At 46.3% G+C, this 17,138-nt stretch overlaps 1 protein-coding gene across 1 annotated transcript in view; it reads left to right on the top strand.

Annotated features, from left to right (window-relative positions):
* Positions 1-17,138, top strand: part of CACNA2D4 (calcium voltage-gated channel auxiliary subunit alpha2delta 4) — a 119,443-nt gene that overhangs the window by 14,336 nt on the left and 87,969 nt on the right. Inside the window, exons 6-15 of the mRNA XM_058804820.1 lie at positions 608-739; positions 1,638-1,698; positions 2,554-2,704; positions 4,272-4,346; positions 5,372-5,461; positions 11,621-11,734; positions 12,812-12,890; positions 14,835-14,968; positions 15,833-15,850; positions 17,056-17,133. Of these exons, the coding sequence (XP_058660803.1) occupies positions 608-739; positions 1,638-1,698; positions 2,554-2,704; positions 4,272-4,346; positions 5,372-5,461; positions 11,621-11,734; positions 12,812-12,890; positions 14,835-14,968; positions 15,833-15,850; positions 17,056-17,133 (932 nt within the window). The remainder of the gene's footprint in view (positions 1-607; positions 740-1,637; positions 1,699-2,553; positions 2,705-4,271; positions 4,347-5,371; positions 5,462-11,620; positions 11,735-12,811; positions 12,891-14,834; positions 14,969-15,832; positions 15,851-17,055; positions 17,134-17,138) is intronic.

The raw sequence follows: 17,138 nt of genomic DNA on the forward strand, positions 1-17,138 counted from the left end.
TGTTAAAAGTGAGCGTTGTTTCTCACTCTCCTGAGGAGATGGGGGCATGGTAGGACAGCCCAGGCTTTGTCAAAGAAAGAGCAGGCCAAGAAGAAAAGAAAAATTCAATGAGGAAAAGAAGAGAGAGAGTGCAACTGTGTAAATCCTAGGGCTCTTCTGTCTTAGGTAATTACACCCAGCATAAATTTAGACAGGCCTTGCAGAAAGGCTGTCAGTGATGCATCAGCCTACTGCTTCTCAAGAGCCACACATCCCCTGTCAGGCAGCAGTTAAACACTGCCTGCAGGCTGTGCCAGCTGTGCTCAGCACTGTGATGACCTCCCTGGGCCTCTGGGAGCATTATTCCAACCAGATGTAGGGCTCAAGGGCAGGCAAGGCTGTGCAGAGACATGGAATTAATAGTGTCTGACCAAGCTGAGATCACCTGCAGTGGCAGTGGTGCCCTGGCCTCCAGGATTCACTTGAATGGCCAGAGAACAGGATGCATCAGTGTAAAAGCTTTGGACAAGGTTGTATTCCTCCTGCAGCTGCCTTTGTTCCCATCCCTCTCCTCCATCAGGGATGGTGGATGTCCTCCCTTCTTTTAACACAGTTTTCTCCCCCACAGACCCTGCCATACTCAATGGAGTTTACATGTCAGAAGCCCTGAATCCTGTTTTTGTGGACAACTTTGAAAGGGATCCCACGCTGACTTGGCAGTACTTTGGCAGCTCCACTGGATTCTTCAGGCTGTACCCAGGTAAAAGAGTAGAGATGGGCTTTGCTCTTTCAGTGCCACACAATAACCTTGCAAGACAGGGCCTGTGCCATGGAGGAATCCAGTCTGGGAAGCCTGTGGCCATCCCAGCCCTGAGAAGGGCAGAATACAGTGAGCAAAATGGGCTGGTAAGGCTGAAGGAATTACTCTGCAGGCATAAACCCCTTTCTTCCATTAGAACCAGCCCCTCATGCATCCCCAGAGGAGTCTGCTGGCAGGGGACCTCCAAAGAGCTCTCAAAACACCATAGCAGGGCTCCCCTGAGGGTTTGAGTGGTGGCCAAGCCTCTGAGGACACACATGGCAGATGCAGCTGGCCAGCCTGGCTGGTCATCCACTCACCAGCTGTGAGTGCACATCAGGTCACAGCACAGGAGGGAGGTGCTGTGCTTGCAGGAACCCTTGAGATGCTCTGCAGCTGCAGCTTGCCTGGTGCCACTTGGTCAGATGGCTGCCTGCCCTTGTTCTGTGCCCTGGCACATGCTGGGGAAGGTGAATGCAGAGATGGCTGTGAGCAGAGCCTGTAGCAGGGAATCTGGGATGCATCCCAGTCACTGCTGCTGCTTTTTTATGCTCTCCACCATCCCCTGTGAGAAAAAAATCTGTTGTTGAGAACTACCTCAAGGTGAGAAAAAAACTCAAAAGTACAAGCAGTTGCTTCACAGTTGAACAGACTATTCCAAGGTACATTTTTTAATAAACAGTTTACTCAGAACTGCGAAAGACTGAGCAGCTCTGCTTGTATTTCTGCAGAATGGCCACTGCTGTGGCTGTCCAGCCTCCTGTGCTCCCTGGGGTAGCCAGGTCTCAGCAGGCAACAGCAGCAGTGCAGGTGCCTGCCTGCTGTGAGTGCTGATTGCTCCTCTTGTTGCTCTCCTCAGGAATAAAGTGGTTACCAGATGAGAATGGAGTCATCTCCTTTGACTGCAGGAACCGTGGCTGGTGAGTTCCGGAGAGACTTGGCCAAAGCACCTTTGATCCTTCCTCTCTCCCCCTTCTCCAAGGTGTGACACCTTGGGGAGCTGCTGATCAGTAATTAATGTCCTGTGGTGCCCCTGCAGGAGGTGGGGGGTGTGGTATTTTCTGAGACCCCCATTGTTGGAAGGAGTGATGAATCTGACTCCACGTTCTTAGAAGGCTAATTTTTTATTTTGTGATCTATATAATATTAAAGAATGCTATACTAAAACTATACTAAAGAATACAGAAAGGATACAGACAGAAGGCTAAAAGGTACTAATGAGAACTTGTGACTCTCTCTTCAGAGTCCAACACAGCTTGGCCCCTGATTGGCCAATAAGTAAAAACAATTCACATGAAACCAATGAAACAATCTCCAACCCCATTCCAAAGCAGCAAAACACAGGAGAAGCAAATCAGATAATTGTTTTCATTTTTCTCTGAGGCTTCTCAGGAGAAAATTCTGGGTAAAGAGATTTTTCAGAAAAGATAACAGTGACAAGGGGGTACATAAATAAAGTTAACAGCAGGTTGTGAAGCCCTGCCAGCAACAGTTTTCCCTGTGGCTTCTAGCGTGTGCCACATGGAAATTACACTTCTGTGGCTGGGAGGTGGTGGGGATATTTGAGTTTCAGAACTGTGGTGAGTTTCAGAACTCTTGGGTGTATGTCTGCATTAGGCTCAGCACTTCCCAGGGCAGGAAGTGAGGTGCTGGGGCCAGCCTGTTCCTGCTGGGCAATGTGGCCGTGGTGCTGTGGCTGGCAGGGTGACAGCAGCATGCCCAGCATTCCCCCTCCCTGGCTCTCACCCTGCTTGCTGCTGCTCTTTGTTGTGCAGGTACATCCAAGCAGCCACCTCTCCCAAGGACATTGTCATCATCGTGGATGTCAGTGGCAGCATGAAGGGCCTGAGGATGACCATTGCCAAGCACACCATTGTCACCATTTTGGATACTCTGGGAGAAAATGACTTTGTCAACATCATTGCAGTATGTCTGCCTCCATTCCAGTGCTGAGCTCTCTCCTGGTGCCTCACACCCCTCCTCCTTCCCCTCAGCAAATCACAGTGACCCACCTACAGCAGCACTTCTGTTGGATTGGGGAGATTCCCCTTGGGAAGGCAGCTCTGTGTGTTCAGCAGGGTGGCTGCCAGCTCATTTCACCTCTCCTCCACAGAGGGTGTTGGCTGCATCTTTTTGTTTTCTTAGGGATGTGACTGCAACAGATAACAAAGGGCTGCAGAGAGACACCAGAGATAATAATTCACCCAGCTTGCCCTAACACTGAATTTGGGTCCAGCAGCAGCAGTGTAATCCTCAGGATAATGCTTCCAGGCTAGAAAACTATCACCATGTGCCTTTTTGTGCTCCAGCATCCTGGAAGGCTGCCCTTACAGTTCTGAGTCCATCAGCTGGGCTGCCTGGAGCTTGGTCAGGAAGCTTCAGTGTCACTCTCTTCCTTTTTGAGCCCTGGCAGGGTGAGGATGGGCTGGTTACCCACAGAAAACCAGCACCAGTGACCACAGAAAGCAAAACTTCTTTCCATGACTCATAGCAAGACTAAAGCCATGTTAAAGGCTCCTTGCCTTCTAATTTTCAGAGCTAATTCAAACACCATCTCCTTCCCCAGGCTTCTTTCTATGATAGCTTGCCAGGGCACAGCCACTGAGATATAAATTTTGCTTTTTGTTGATAGCTTCTTATGTTAGCTAATTAGAAACTCCAGTGGCAACAATTCTGTCTTTATATGACTGGACAGATGGAAGAGTGAACAGTGTTGGCAGAAAAATGGAGGGGGAGTCATTAAGGAGTTTGAAATATCATCTGTTCTTCAAAAACAATCCCAGAAATACCATGTTTATATATCTATCTATATATATATAGATATATAGATATATTTTTAATTTTTTTTTCTTTACTGCACTCACACCAAGAATCTGTTGGCTCAGAGACCTTATAGCCTGACCTAAGTTCCTATTGATCAGCTGAGCCTCAGAGGCCTCTTAGGAATTGCACTCTCCTGAACCTTGCAGGAAAAGGTTCACAGGGGCCTTACCAAGCTTTTCCTCACATGTCACAGCCTGGAATCATCCACTCCCCTAATTATCCCAGTCCAGTGGATGTGTGCTAACCTGCTTTGTTACTGTTCAGCTGTGCACCAGAGGCTTCAAACTTCAGGTTACAAGGTTCAGCTGGGGACTCACAAAGTCTCCAGAAGTGAAAACTATGTGCAAAAAGTGCTAGAAGCAAGGCCAGGGATACAAGTTCATAAAGTGGGGATAAAAACTTTGTGGTGTGAGTGGGGGAAAAAAAGTAACTTTGTATGTGTAGATCTGCTCAGCTAGAACTCAGCAAAACACTGTAATTAATGCATTGTTTAAACAAACAGGTCATCAAAATCCTAGTTTGCCATGATAACTATAAACAGTTTTTAAGGGAAATGGGTATAAAATGGCATCATGTTCCATGCTGCTTTCTGAACATGCACCTAGGACATGAACCCATTTTGTGAATTTTCTCCCATGACAACTCCTTTCTTCTTGTTTTCTCTTTGCAGTACAATGATTATGTTCATTTTATTGAGCCCTGTTTTAAGGGTATCCTGGTCCAAGCAGACAGAGATAACAGAGAGGTGAGTACCAGGCCCTCTCAGTGTGACTCAGGTAGCTCCCTTCATGCAGGCAGAGAACAGGGTTGAGATGCTGTGAGATGAAACTCCAGGGACAAGGAACAGGGTTTGAATTTCAGAAGCCAGCAGCAGTTCAGGGCTGTGTGCTGGCTCTGTGGCTCACCCTGAATTACCCCAAGCTGCTGTGACACAGGGTCAGCTGGTGGGTGAGCAGCAGCCACAGCTCCCCTGGTCCCCACTGCTGCACCACCAGCAGACTTAGCCCAGGCTGCCTTGTTAAAAACTGTGTGCAGAGGGCAGAAGGTCTCCATCTTAGATACCCCACATCCTCAGCCCTCAGAAATGAGAACAATCAGTCCTTTCCTGGTGAATATGTTCTCAGCCTGGCCTGATCCTTCATCAGGATGGACTGCTAGCAAGCCCTCTCAGTGGAAGGGTTTTGCTGCTCTGATCCAGGAGGGTTCAGCAGCCCTGAGGTGTCCAGCTGCTCCACCACCCTCCTGGCTGACTGGTATTTTTAGCTCCTCTCTGTTTTGTTTTCCTTATTTCAGTTTTTTTAATTTGTATTACTGCATCCCTGTATGCCTTCAACAATTAGATTTCTCTCCCAGATTAGCCCTAGGCCACAGAGTATGACTACAAAGGGTGATGCCTTTGCAGGGATTCCCAAAGGATTCCCAAACATCCTAAACACTGTCTTGCAGAGAGGGTTTAATTTAAGCAGATCAATGCCACTTAAGTCATAGACAAGCATTCACATTTTTATTTTTCCCCCTGCTGTTGCTTTTGGGTGCACAGGATGTTTTATTTTTCCTGAAGGAGCAGATAAGGGCAAGTCAGATTCCCAGATTTTCCCCTTTCATGATCTTACATGGATCCTCAGTACTTCACAGTCCTGAGACTGAGAAATGCAGTCCTGCTGGAGCTACATTGGCACAGCCTTTTCTGGGCCACCCTTTCCTGCCCTGCTCAAAGGGAACACCCTGCCTGCAACTCATTCCTGGTTTTCTTCCTTCTCTTTTTGCCAGCACTTCAAGCAGCTGGTGGAGGAACTGCAGGCAAAAGGAGTGGGGACAGTGAGCAAGGCTTTGACAGAGTCCTTCAAAATCCTGAGAGAGGTAAGAGTTGGTGCTGGTGTGAGGCTTGAAAGTCCCTGCCCAGCCCTGCACTCCTCTCCCCCAGTGTCAGCACATCCCTCAGGCTGCTGCAGTGTGGAGCAGGCAGGAGCTAATCTCATGGATCCCACATTTATCACAAGCAGTGTGCAGGGCTCACCCATCTCAGGGGAAGTGTTGGTTTGTGCATGATGTCCACAGCCAGCAGTCCCTGCCCAGGAAGGATCAGGAGCCAGCAAAGCTGTGGCTTCGTGACTTTTCTTAATAAGCCACACAACTGGGCATTGCCCAGGCACCTTTCCAGATGATGGCAATAAAATACAACTGATTGCTGAGGGCCACAGTTCTGGTTGTAAGTAATGTTATTAGTGAGCAGTGGTGATAATGAAGACATGGAAGATTATTCTTCAGATTTATTTCAATGTCACTTTGCTGAGTGTCAGTGCTTGGGGAAGAAATCACAGGTACAGGAGAATTAATCCCTCTGAAAAGAACCATAAATTATTCATTGCTTCATTGAATAGGAAATTCAGTAGCCTGGAGGAAAACATACAATTTAATTCTGTTTCTTAAGGAATGGTAACAAGGAAAAGGACCAAGAAGAAGCTGAATACCCCCATCCCCTCATGGCACTGTATATAGTGGGGTTGTGGCTCATAGAATCATAGAAGGGCTTGGGATGGAAGGGGCCTTAAAAGCTGAGACAAATATGTCCTCCACTGAAACAGTGAACCAAAAGTACCTCCAGGGAGTGTTGCCCATGCACCCCAGTAGATTAATGTGACTCCACTGCAGTAATAGAGAACAAACTCTTTGGTGGGTAAAGAATTTATTTCTTCTCTCTATTTAGCATTAAAAAATACAGTCAACAATTTCAGCAGTCATCACTTATCTTGATTCTTGTTGAGTCTGTCTTGCTCAACAAGCTCTAAACAGCTCTGAGGTTGCTCTTGGACAGTGCAACACCCAGTGGTGAAAGAACCTTCTGCTGTTTTCACTCACAAGGTGAAGTACTGCTTCTCTCATGCCTTTTGCTCACCTTGGGTCTGGGGAGAAGGCTCAGGCATTGAGCACCTGCAGATGAGGAAAGGTGACATGCTGTTCTGTGCCTAGGAAATGGCTGTCCATAAAACAATATCTTTGTTACCAAAGAAATGTGTGAAGCAGAGTGCCTTAATATCAGCAGCTGGAGCACCCCAGGCTCTGCAAGTAGCACAGCCTAAGATAAAAGGGTGTCCCCTGCCAAGTGCTCATGGGGTTTGAGGGCTCTCTGAAATCATCTCCTCGAGTTTCTTAGACCTGTATGGGTAAGAGCAGAGGAAAAGGATTTTAGTCAGTGTGCCCCAAAACAAATCTGTGCAGTCACAGTCAGCAAAAGGGGGAACTTTGGTGGAATTGACCACCCCCTTCTCATCAGACAAAATTCCCACTCTCAGCTGTTCCTCAGGCTCTCCTGTTATTGCTCACGGGAGCACACAGGAGAATGAAAATTGCAGCATCACACTGATGAAACAGGCTTTGCTGATTACAAGAGACAACCAGTAATATCTGTAATGAGAGTGGCTGCAGAATTTCCCTGGTAATTTTCCTCAGTCCAATTGCTTACAGAATTAATAGCCCAGCAGAGACCCACTCAATGAGGTATTAGTAGCAAAGAGGGCTTGAAGAAGAGCACAAATCTCTCACTGTCTTTGTTCTCCTCCATTATCCTCTGGGGGAGACAGGGCATATTTTAATCCATGACACAATTTGCAGATCAGTTTCAGGAGAACAGCCAGCTAGAGACCCCCCCCCCCATCCCTCTCTGCCATGCTCAATAAACCACTTGAACTCTCCAATTTAGCCACAAACTAAGTGGTTTCAATAAAATATGCATCCAAGGGAAGCCATGGTCTTAAGCACACATTTATGAAGTGCTTCAAAATTCTCAGGTGTTAAGTGCTATCTTTGAGGTATTTTCTTATTTATTAAATTTTAATCTGTCTCACTGCTCTCCTCTCTTCCTTGTTTCAACAAGCTTGGCCTGCCTTGTTCTCTCCCCTTTTTCCTGCAGGATTTATACCCCTTTGTTCTGCTTCCAGGCTGCTTCCACCATCCTCCCAACAGTGTGTGAGTGCTGCAGCTGAGAGCTATCAGGTGCTAAGCAGAGCAGAATAATTGCCTTCCCTGTTTTACACACCGTAGTCCTCTTAACAGGACTTAAGACAACAGCTACAGTTTTTTTTCAGGCACTGTCACATTGTTAATTCCTATTCAGCTGATGTGTCTCTGCAGCATCCCTCTCCAGGCAGTATCCACCCTCCTCTTCTGTGTTCAAGCCACTGCCTCTGCTTTCCAATGTGCATCTGTCCTCCTTTCTCAGGATACACTCAGAGCAAGTATTTTGAAAGCTGTTGCTTTTCCCACCCTGTGGAGGACAAGAAAAGCCAAGTTCTGCTTTCCAAGGCCACCTTGGATGTTTCCTCTTACCACCAGGCTGATTTAGTCATGCCTTGACTCACTGCTGATCTCAGGAATCACATAAATGTTGAAGTTAATTGAGTGGGTCATTCCAGAATGGCTATAGGTGGAAAAAAGTGATGAAACTGGTAACAGATTGGATTTCAGTGAGACATAAAATTCTGAGTAACTTGAGCAAACTGGTGCCATAAAAAGCATGAACCTGTGTGCTGATTTAAGTAAGCAAAGGTTTGTGGCCTCTCACTTGTGTCTATTGATTTACGCATTCACAAGATGCATGTGTTACTCATTTTTCTAGTAGCATGCTAGATGTTTGAGGGTTTATCCATCCATTTTCTGTGTTTTCTGTTGATTGCCTCTTCATCCTTTGGGATCTTGTATAGTCCCTGTCAGGTCTCAGCCCATAAGGCAAGTAGTTCAGCTACACCTTCTGCAATTCTTTCCCTTCATGCTGAGCACATATTATTCAAATGCTTTAAATTAGTCTTTTCCCTAACCCTGCCACTTTGTGACCCTGCCTCTAATTCATTCATTCTTTTCTTAGTTTCCTATCACTTCAGTGAGTACCCAGCCATTACAATATTTTCCTTTTGATGATAAAGGATGGAGGCTCTAAAGAATCTCTGCCTGACCATCTCCCTCTGTTTATCATTTGGCATTGTATTATTTTTACTCCCTTTCTTGATTCTTCTATGAACACTTAGAAATTATTTCTTGATTCCAGTCACATTTTTATGGACCCAGATTCTACAGCATCTTTTTCAGGATATGCAAAGCTCAGGCTTTCCTGTTTATCAGTTCCTGCTATCTTGCTTAATGCCCTTTCTCGTTTCTCCTTCACTGGCTTTGTTTTCTTGTCTACTGCTGATTTTCTCCCCATGAGATGCTTTCCACCAAGTTTGAATTTTCAGTAGTTCTGGAGGCCATTCCAGAGGCAGGTCTGCATAAATAATGGGTCAGGAGAGATGGAGAGGGGCTGCTCAGTCCCCTGGTCAGGCATGCACATAATCAGCACGCCTGCCTGCACATCTCTGGGCCATGCTGATGGTTCCAATCTCTTCACTGGGAGCTCTGTGCCAGCCTATAACTGCAGAGTAAAAGGCAATGAGCAAACAAGGGAGTGCAGGAAACTGTGACCCTGAATTAATTAGATCATGCCTCTTAGTCCTGGCAACGTGACTGAAGTTACACAGCTCTGTGCCTCCTTCACTGACCCAGCTCTAGCCTGCAAGTCTTCAGACATCTCTTCTGTGGACATGTTATTCCTCATCTCCCCTTCTTTCCTGCTCCTGAGACTTCAGTCAGAGCAGGGAATTATGCTCAGAGCTTGCTGCAAATGCTGTCAGATCATTTGCTACAGCTGCAGCCAGTCACAAAGGACCTAAAAACCAGGGATTACCTCTTGTTCATTTGTTTTCTAAATCTGTCTTTTTAATCTCCATTTCTATGACACTGATGATCTCATTTTCCCTGTTGAAAATATCATCTACTCCTGTAATTAGGAGATTGCTGGTTCTGATATAACATCCAATTTCTCAGTATCTCAGAATTATGAGTTCTGAAGTAAGCTTCATGAAGAGATCTTAAGTCATTTGATGAAATGGTGAGTGACCTTAATTAAGTGTTAATTTAATAATAATCCAAACAGACATATTGTAGATTGCAACAGTTAGGAATAAGCTGCTTTCATAACCACAAGGTTCCTATATCTGTGATCTGAGCCTCATTCTGACAACATCTCCTGCACCCTGTGCCTCCCTCATGGACACTCACACTGTCTGTTCTCCCTGCTAATCTGCACTCAGTTGATCTCTGTCCTAGAAATAGCTCACTTGAGGCTCTGGTTTTTTCCTACCTGCTGGTCTTTAGCAAAATTCCATGAGGCTCTCACCTGCTTTGCTAAGAGCATCCTTTGCATCCTGTTGTACACCCTCAGCCTTTACTGCCTGTCTCCCCTCTGAATGTGCTGTTGTGGGGGACATGAGAGAGGAGGAGGAGCACATCCAAACATCTCATCCTGACTTGGTATTTCCCAGAGATGTTTCACTGAGAGCAGCTAGTTAGAAATGACCCTGTTACAGCATCCTTCTGATCACTCCTGATCATCTGTCCTGGTTCTGCTCAGTGATACAAGCAGGGGCACAGCCAGAGAGGGTTTGTACCTCTGATCATTCAGAGGCTGTTGAATCCATTCTCTCTGCAGTGTAGTTACAGGTGCTGTGTGAAGTTGGAGGAGGCAGGACTGATAACATGGCAGAAGGGGATGTTATGGTGATATTAGCACTGAGCCCAGTAATTTCATAATAAGGAGTGGTGAAATTACTGGGGAAATCTGGGCTTGGAACTGGCATCAAGGTACTGATGGTCATGATGTTAATCTGCAGTGGAACCACAGGACCAGCCATGTTGGAAAAGGCATTTGTCTGTCATAACATAGCATTACCAAACCCTAAAGGAGTTGGGAATTGAACCCTAAAACATCTAAAAACTCCCAGTTCATGGCCTGTGCTCTTGTTCTCCCATCCAGGGATTTAATTTTATACAATTAATTGTGCCATTTGCATACCTTTTTTTTTCCATAAGATATAACTATCCAGTTTAAAATTGCTGCTGTTTGATGTAACCTTAATTGCCCTTCAGCTGGTCTCCTGTATACTCTTATCTCATATTATTGCCTCTCATTAATCTTTGTTAGCAGGAGAGCTTTTGTTTCTCCTTCTTCCATAATTTTTTCACTCTGCATCAATTTCTGCACCCTCCTCTGTTGATCAGATTTTCCTTCTCAGAGCATAGCAGCAGTGAGGGGCAGGACAAGGAGAAGCACAGAGTGCCACAGAGCTGGCAGCTGCAGCCAAGTGCTCAGTTCTGTCCCTGGGATGTCCTCAGCCGCCTCTGCTGCTGGCTTTAGCACTGTGTTGGTGCTGCAGGAGGCCCTCAGTTCTCCAGAGCAGGTACCTGAGGGCATGGGAAGCACATGGAGCAGGAGACAGGCGGCATTCCAAGGCTGGCTCTCCCTGGCTGGATAGGCAGGGTCTGGCTTGCTTGTAGGAGCACATCTGTCCAACACCTCTGCAGGTGCCCTTGGGAGCATGGCAGTGTTTGTACCAGAGTCCTGGTGCACTTCTGCTCTGCCTGAAATCTCTCTTATGCATAAATAACAGGTCATCTGTCATGTCAGTGTATGGCCTCTCTAGCTGGCACGTCCATAACCTTTCCCAGCTCCAATGGCAGTTGCCTTCTTTTTTCATATGCTCCTGCCTTTCTTTGCTGTTCTTTGGCTGACTGATGGATTCATCCTGGAATAATGAGTCTGATTTCCCACTCCTCTCACATTTTCTGCCATAAAAAGTGACAGTTACTGCTGTCAAATCAGCATTGCCGTGTTTATGGTCAATCCATAGTTGTTTTGCATAAACTAATGCGACTGTGCAAGATGTGAAGCAGCAGGGAATCACACCCTTCCTCCACAGCACTTATTTTTTCCTCATTATTTTACTTCTGCAAAGCCTCCTGTGTCTGCATGTGCCAGGCAAGGCTGTATAAATAAAAAATCTATATGCAGCATGCGAACACAATCATCTTTCTGAGCAGTGTGGGGTTTGCAAGTGGAAGTCAGGATGTGGCCCACTGTGAATAAATAGAGTGCAGTTCATCAAAACCAGCCTGTGGTGGGTAAGCAGTGCTCTCCCTCTCTGTTTGTAGTTCAGAGATGCTGGCCAAGGAGGTCTGTGTAACCAAGCCATCATGCTGATCACCGATGGAGCCGTGGAGGATTATGAAGCTGTCTTTGAAAAGTACAACTGGCCCGATCGGAAGGTTTGGCTGGGAAGTGAGAAATGGAAAGGGAGGGGAAAGGGGCTGTTCTGCCGTGCTGGGAGGGGGAGAGCATGAGCCAGGATATCAGGCAAAGCTGAGCATTCACATATTCCAGTACCTGAGTACCCATGGGCACCTGACTGTAAATGCAAACAAAGCAGCCAGGCAGGAGCTTGCTGTGGTGATTTCTGAGGTGAGAGGGTTATAAATGCAGATCTCTAGGTCAGGGAAGCTTTTCTTTTTCATACACTTTGTTTTCTAAAGGTGTGGGCAATCTAAATGTTCTCCTGGTGAGATTATAAAGACTGAATTGAGTATTTCAAAATTAAAAACTAACTCATGCTAAGAGTTTTAATCCCATGTAGGACTGTTTATAACTGGTCCTGTTCAGAAAAGGTTTGGCTATTCCAAGTTCTTATGGTGGTATGGGGAATGATCCAAACAGCCCTTCTAGGTGCCTTCCAGCCCTGTTTACTCTGATGTCTGTGATTACAGGCTTGCACTAGCAGAGCTGGCTGTGAAAATGTAATAGACCGCTGCTCATCCTAAACCCTCCTGATTTATTTGTTTACCTCATCCCAGCTAGCAGCAATGCACAAAGGGAGAGAAGCAGCCTACTGAGAGACCAGAGCAGGGGGCTGTTGAAACAGTTTATTTCAGGATTGGCTCTTTTGTTGGTGGTCAAATGCAAGAGAAATGGTAAAGCTCTCTCTAAATGATTCATGTGGCCCGCTGTTCTCCTGGGTAAAGGATTCCTGGGAGCTGTAAACCACTCTGCATGTGGTTGCCGAGTGCCTGGCAGAGCTGCTATTATAGAATCAAACAGAATTTGCACTTTTGCTTTGTTATTCAGATGATCCTGGGTGCTACTTGGCTTTCTGGGCTTATTGTAATTGGAAATTAAGTTCCAGGCCACAAAACAGGAAACAAATGGTGCGAGAGGCTCCTGTCTCTGTGTGAAAGCAGAGCTATTTCTCTCACCACGTTCACACCAGTGGACAAGGGGATGCCAAACTTCAGCCCTTTGGATTTGGTAGCACATTGCAGCCTCATTCTCCTGTCTTTGCATGCTCCTAGGTGCGGGTGTTCACGTACCTCATAGGACGGGAGGTCACTTTTGCCCCGAACGTGAAATGGATCGCCTGCAACAACAAAGGTGCTGTGTGGGAATGCTGCTCAACCTCCCTGCACCCCTCCAGGGCTCACCCACCACTGCTGGGGCCCACAAGCCCCTGCTTGGAAGACAAGCTAAGGAAAAAGCAGCCCCTGCTGGCCCACGTGAAGTGTGCCTGTGTCCAACTAACACAAGTGCTCCGTGCTGAGCCACCGCATTTTCCTGTCACCCTGCCAAGGGACACTATGACCAAGATTCATGCTGGCTGTAGTCCACCTAAGTCCCCTGTGCTTATTGTGTCCCAGTTGCTGGCTTTTGACAATCTGTCCAAAGCTCTGTTAGAGAGCCTGACATCTTTTGGCTGAGACATAAAACAAACATTGCTGCTTTAAAGGTTTTACAGCAATTTTCACAAGGTCTGCAGGTTAACCCCTGTATTCTGGCCAAATTCTTTGTGTGTAAGTGATTTCCACTGAGATACAAAAATAGCTTGTTAATCCCACCCCAAACCCACTATTCTCTCTATCTGGCATGAAATTAAATGAATGAGAAAATCCATCCACAGTAAGTGAGTCACCTCTGTGCATTTGGGGCCAGTTAAAAAGTCAAGTTAGCACTGTCAGAGTCTGCAAGAGTAAAGGAAGAAAGGGAAAAACGCCATCCACGTTTGAGCATGACCTGGCCTCTGGAGACAGCGATGCTGGTTGCATCAGTGTCCTGTATAAACAGGGAAAGGAAGGCAAAACTGAAGCTGGGTGTCAGGTACAGACTTTTCCAGCCTGAGCAGTGCTTCCAGCAGAGCATGAAATGCATGGGAACATTTGCTGCTGAAAACAGTTGACAGGAGAGCTGCTGGCCTGTAGAATGTCTGTGAGCTGGGGATGCTCAAGACTCAAGCATTCGTCTAATTAGCACTATGAATTACATATAATATTTTTATGTTTTGTTAAATGAAGCAAACCCCTGGGTTTTAAATTCTGTATTCAGCCAGGAGATCAGTGACAGAGACTTCATGGTACTGTTGGTTCACTGTAAAATGTCAGAATGCATTCTTCTGAATAACCAGGTAACAAAAATGTGCTCTGTGCACTTGCATTCTCACTTAGCAGATCTGAGCTGTGCAGAGGGCTCCCTGATTTTGGTTCTTCTGTTTCAATGCATTGTGTAACTCTTTTGGTCTTTGTTTTAAAGCACACTAAATCTGTTTGCACATCACAAAGCTTATCAGAACATGAGCCCTTTCACATGGCAATGTTTTCCTGGCGTTTGGGAAGTTTTCCATCTGACATATTCTATCCTGTACCAAGTGCAACCAATGCCTGTGGTAAGAAGCAGGACACAAGAATCCTTATGACATTACTGTGTTAGCACTTCTGACCAGCAGGTACTTCTGTGAGGGCCTTTTGGTAACTTGAGAACATCCTTGCCCTGTACTCTTGTAGTTTTAGATGGCTGTGTGTCCAGCTGCAGGGACAAAGCTTTGGAAAGAAGTAACTTGCACTTTTTATTCTGCTTTCAATGTGTAGATGGAAGTAGTTGCCATCCTTGAACGTAAAACTAGGCAGACTGAAGAGTGCTGGAAAAAGATCTGGAAAAGGAAGTGGAATTTTATCTTAATATAAAATAGGGCAGGGCAAGTGGGTAGCCTGGTGAAAAACCTTTGCTTGCATATGTTTGGCCTTCCAGAATAAAGGCACTCTGATCAGTGGAAGGTTTTTCCTGACACCCAAAGCAACATTTTGCATCTGCTTTGCACAAATCTGGTTATATCAAGACTCTCATCTTGCACATTGCTTCAGCATTTTTGGAAGAACAGAACCACTGCTTTGAAACTCTAGATTTCCACAGGTGCTTTTGGATGTTAAGGCCCATTTTACAAAGAGCAGATTACCCAGCCTTTGACATTCAGTTTTCTAGCTTTGCACTCATTTAGAAACAAGGGAGATGTGTCAGCAGAGTGACTCACAGCTCTGTTTCTCCATGAAGGCTACTACACTCAGATCTCCACGCTGGCAGATGTCCAGGAGAATGTCATGGAGTACCTGCACGTGCTCAGCCGGCCCATGGTCATCAACCACGACCACGACATCATCTGGACCGAAGCCTACATGGACAGCGCGGTAAGGACCCCCAGCACGGGCCAAACCCCAAAGAAAGCCCTGAAACTTAGGGAAAACAGGCCAGGAGTTGTTTGGTTGGTAGAAATTACTGGGCTCTGGCTCTACTGAGACAGACAATATTTCTTTTCTGCTTACTCCTGGAGCTGAGGTGTGTGTGCAGACTCAGACACGAATCTGCAGTGACTCAGGTGCCCAGGACTAATCACACAGGCACAACATCACCTAAGATGTGCTTCTGTGCAAGCAGGGTGCCTTCTAAAGGATTGTTCACACAATAGGTCATTCTTGGCTCAGGGTAGGGTCACAGAGACTGATTTCCTCCCGCCCAGTAGCTAACTGCAAAGTGTTTGCTACTCATAGAGATTTCAACTGAGGCAGCAGGCTCACTCTTTCCTTCCTTAAACTAGCAGGACCTAACTCACCGCAGTGCCCAGCCCTGTGGGCAAAGGACACACTGCAAAAGACCAGACAGTCATCACTCCCAATGCCCCCTGCTTTGTCTCAGGCCTGCCCTGTGGGGAGACATTTGGCTCTGTGAGGGTGACGTGGGGTATCTTCTGCTGTATGAGCTGTGCCAAACAAGGGCTGGGACATGGTACTTGAGTGTACTTATCAAAGCCTCCAGAAGTGCTACTAATTATCCAGGAAGTTTATTTTATCAGCAGATTTGCCACCTCTGGTACTGGTGTATAGAGTCATGCTTCCCAAGGCAGTCACAGACATTTGTTTGCTGCACATGTTTTTCTGCATCTTGTTTCTTATCTCTTGTCTTGCCATTGTCTTCCTCTGTCCCAACCTGTCCTGTCTTTGATTCATTCCTCCATTCATGTATTCATTTGTGTGTTCATCCATGTCTTTCACCAGCTGCCACAGTCTGAGGAGGTAACTGCACCGTGTTTTGTGCATGTGCTGTGTCCCTTGTGCCAGTGCCAGCCTTCACAGCCACAGCTGGCCTGTACATCTGCAGGGGTGGGGGCTGCAGCACTGAGGCTCCTCTTGAACTGGCAAGAAGAGGAGAGGAAATGCTGGATGTACTGGAGAGCTGTGCTGTTGGTTCAGAGTGGGTAGGGCTATCTGTGTTGTGCAGTGGCTTAATTCACCTGATCTCTTTTTCCACATGTCCAGAGTAGTTTACTTGCTGTGTGTTAGTGTGAGTGTTGCTGTAAATGGGAAGATTGCACACAAAATCATCCAGAGAAGTAGCTCAAGATACCAAGTGCAAATCTCCACCAAGTGATTAGATTGCTGACTTGTTCCTTTATGGCTCTCAGCATGCTCTGTAGTAGGGACTGGAGGTCATTTCTTGCCTTACTACTCACACCAAATGAGAGATGGAAGGAGTGATGTTACCAGCAGTAAAGGATGGGAATCTTTTGATAGGTGGTGTGTTTGGGAGACTCCTTTGCACATGACTTGCCTGTTTTACCTCCTCTCATGTGCTTTTAGAGCATCTGTCCTCTGTTGAATTGGGAACATCTCTTATCTCATTACATATGCATGTCCTGTATCCCTCATAGAGATAGCTAACTGTGGTGTATCTGTTTGGATCATTACTTTGTCTCTTTTTCCTGAGCTTAGATGGCTGAGTAACAAGTGTATATAAGTAGGCTTTGTGTGCATTTGTGCCATTTAAATATTTGTCTGTGGTGTTTTTCATTTGTGGTATTCATATGTTTGCAGTATACCTTGTTTGTGATTTTGCTCATATTTGTGTTGCTTTTCTCTGTTCTGTGCTGTTTGTGTTGGTGTATTTTGCACTCATTGTATAAGTGCCCATGTCTACACTCACAAAGAGTGGTGGGTACAAATTGTGCCACCACTTCTTCAGGTTCCTGTCTCTTCATTAAAACAACTCTTCAATGCATTTCACTGGCTTTCATCCCATCCTCATCACCCCACAAGAACAAGCATCCATCCACAGTCCTCTTGGACACTGAGTATTTAAAAGTGTTGCCATCTGTTTCCTGAGTGGGAGACAAGGAGGTGGCCAATTGCACATCTGGGGTCCTTGGGAGTTGCATCTCCTTGCACTGGTGCTCCTGGGGTGCTGCACTTGCTGACACAAGCTCTCCTCTTGTTCTTGGCAGCTCTTTGCATCCCAGGCTCAGAGCCTGCTGCTCATGACGACGGTGGCCATGCCAGTGTTCAGCAAGAAGAATGAGACGGTGAG

This window comes from Ammospiza caudacuta, chromosome 5, assembly GCF_027887145.1.
Source record: "Ammospiza caudacuta isolate bAmmCau1 chromosome 5, bAmmCau1.pri, whole genome shotgun sequence".
In the NCBI taxonomy this organism is placed as follows: domain Eukaryota; kingdom Metazoa; phylum Chordata; class Aves; order Passeriformes; family Passerellidae; genus Ammospiza; species Ammospiza caudacuta.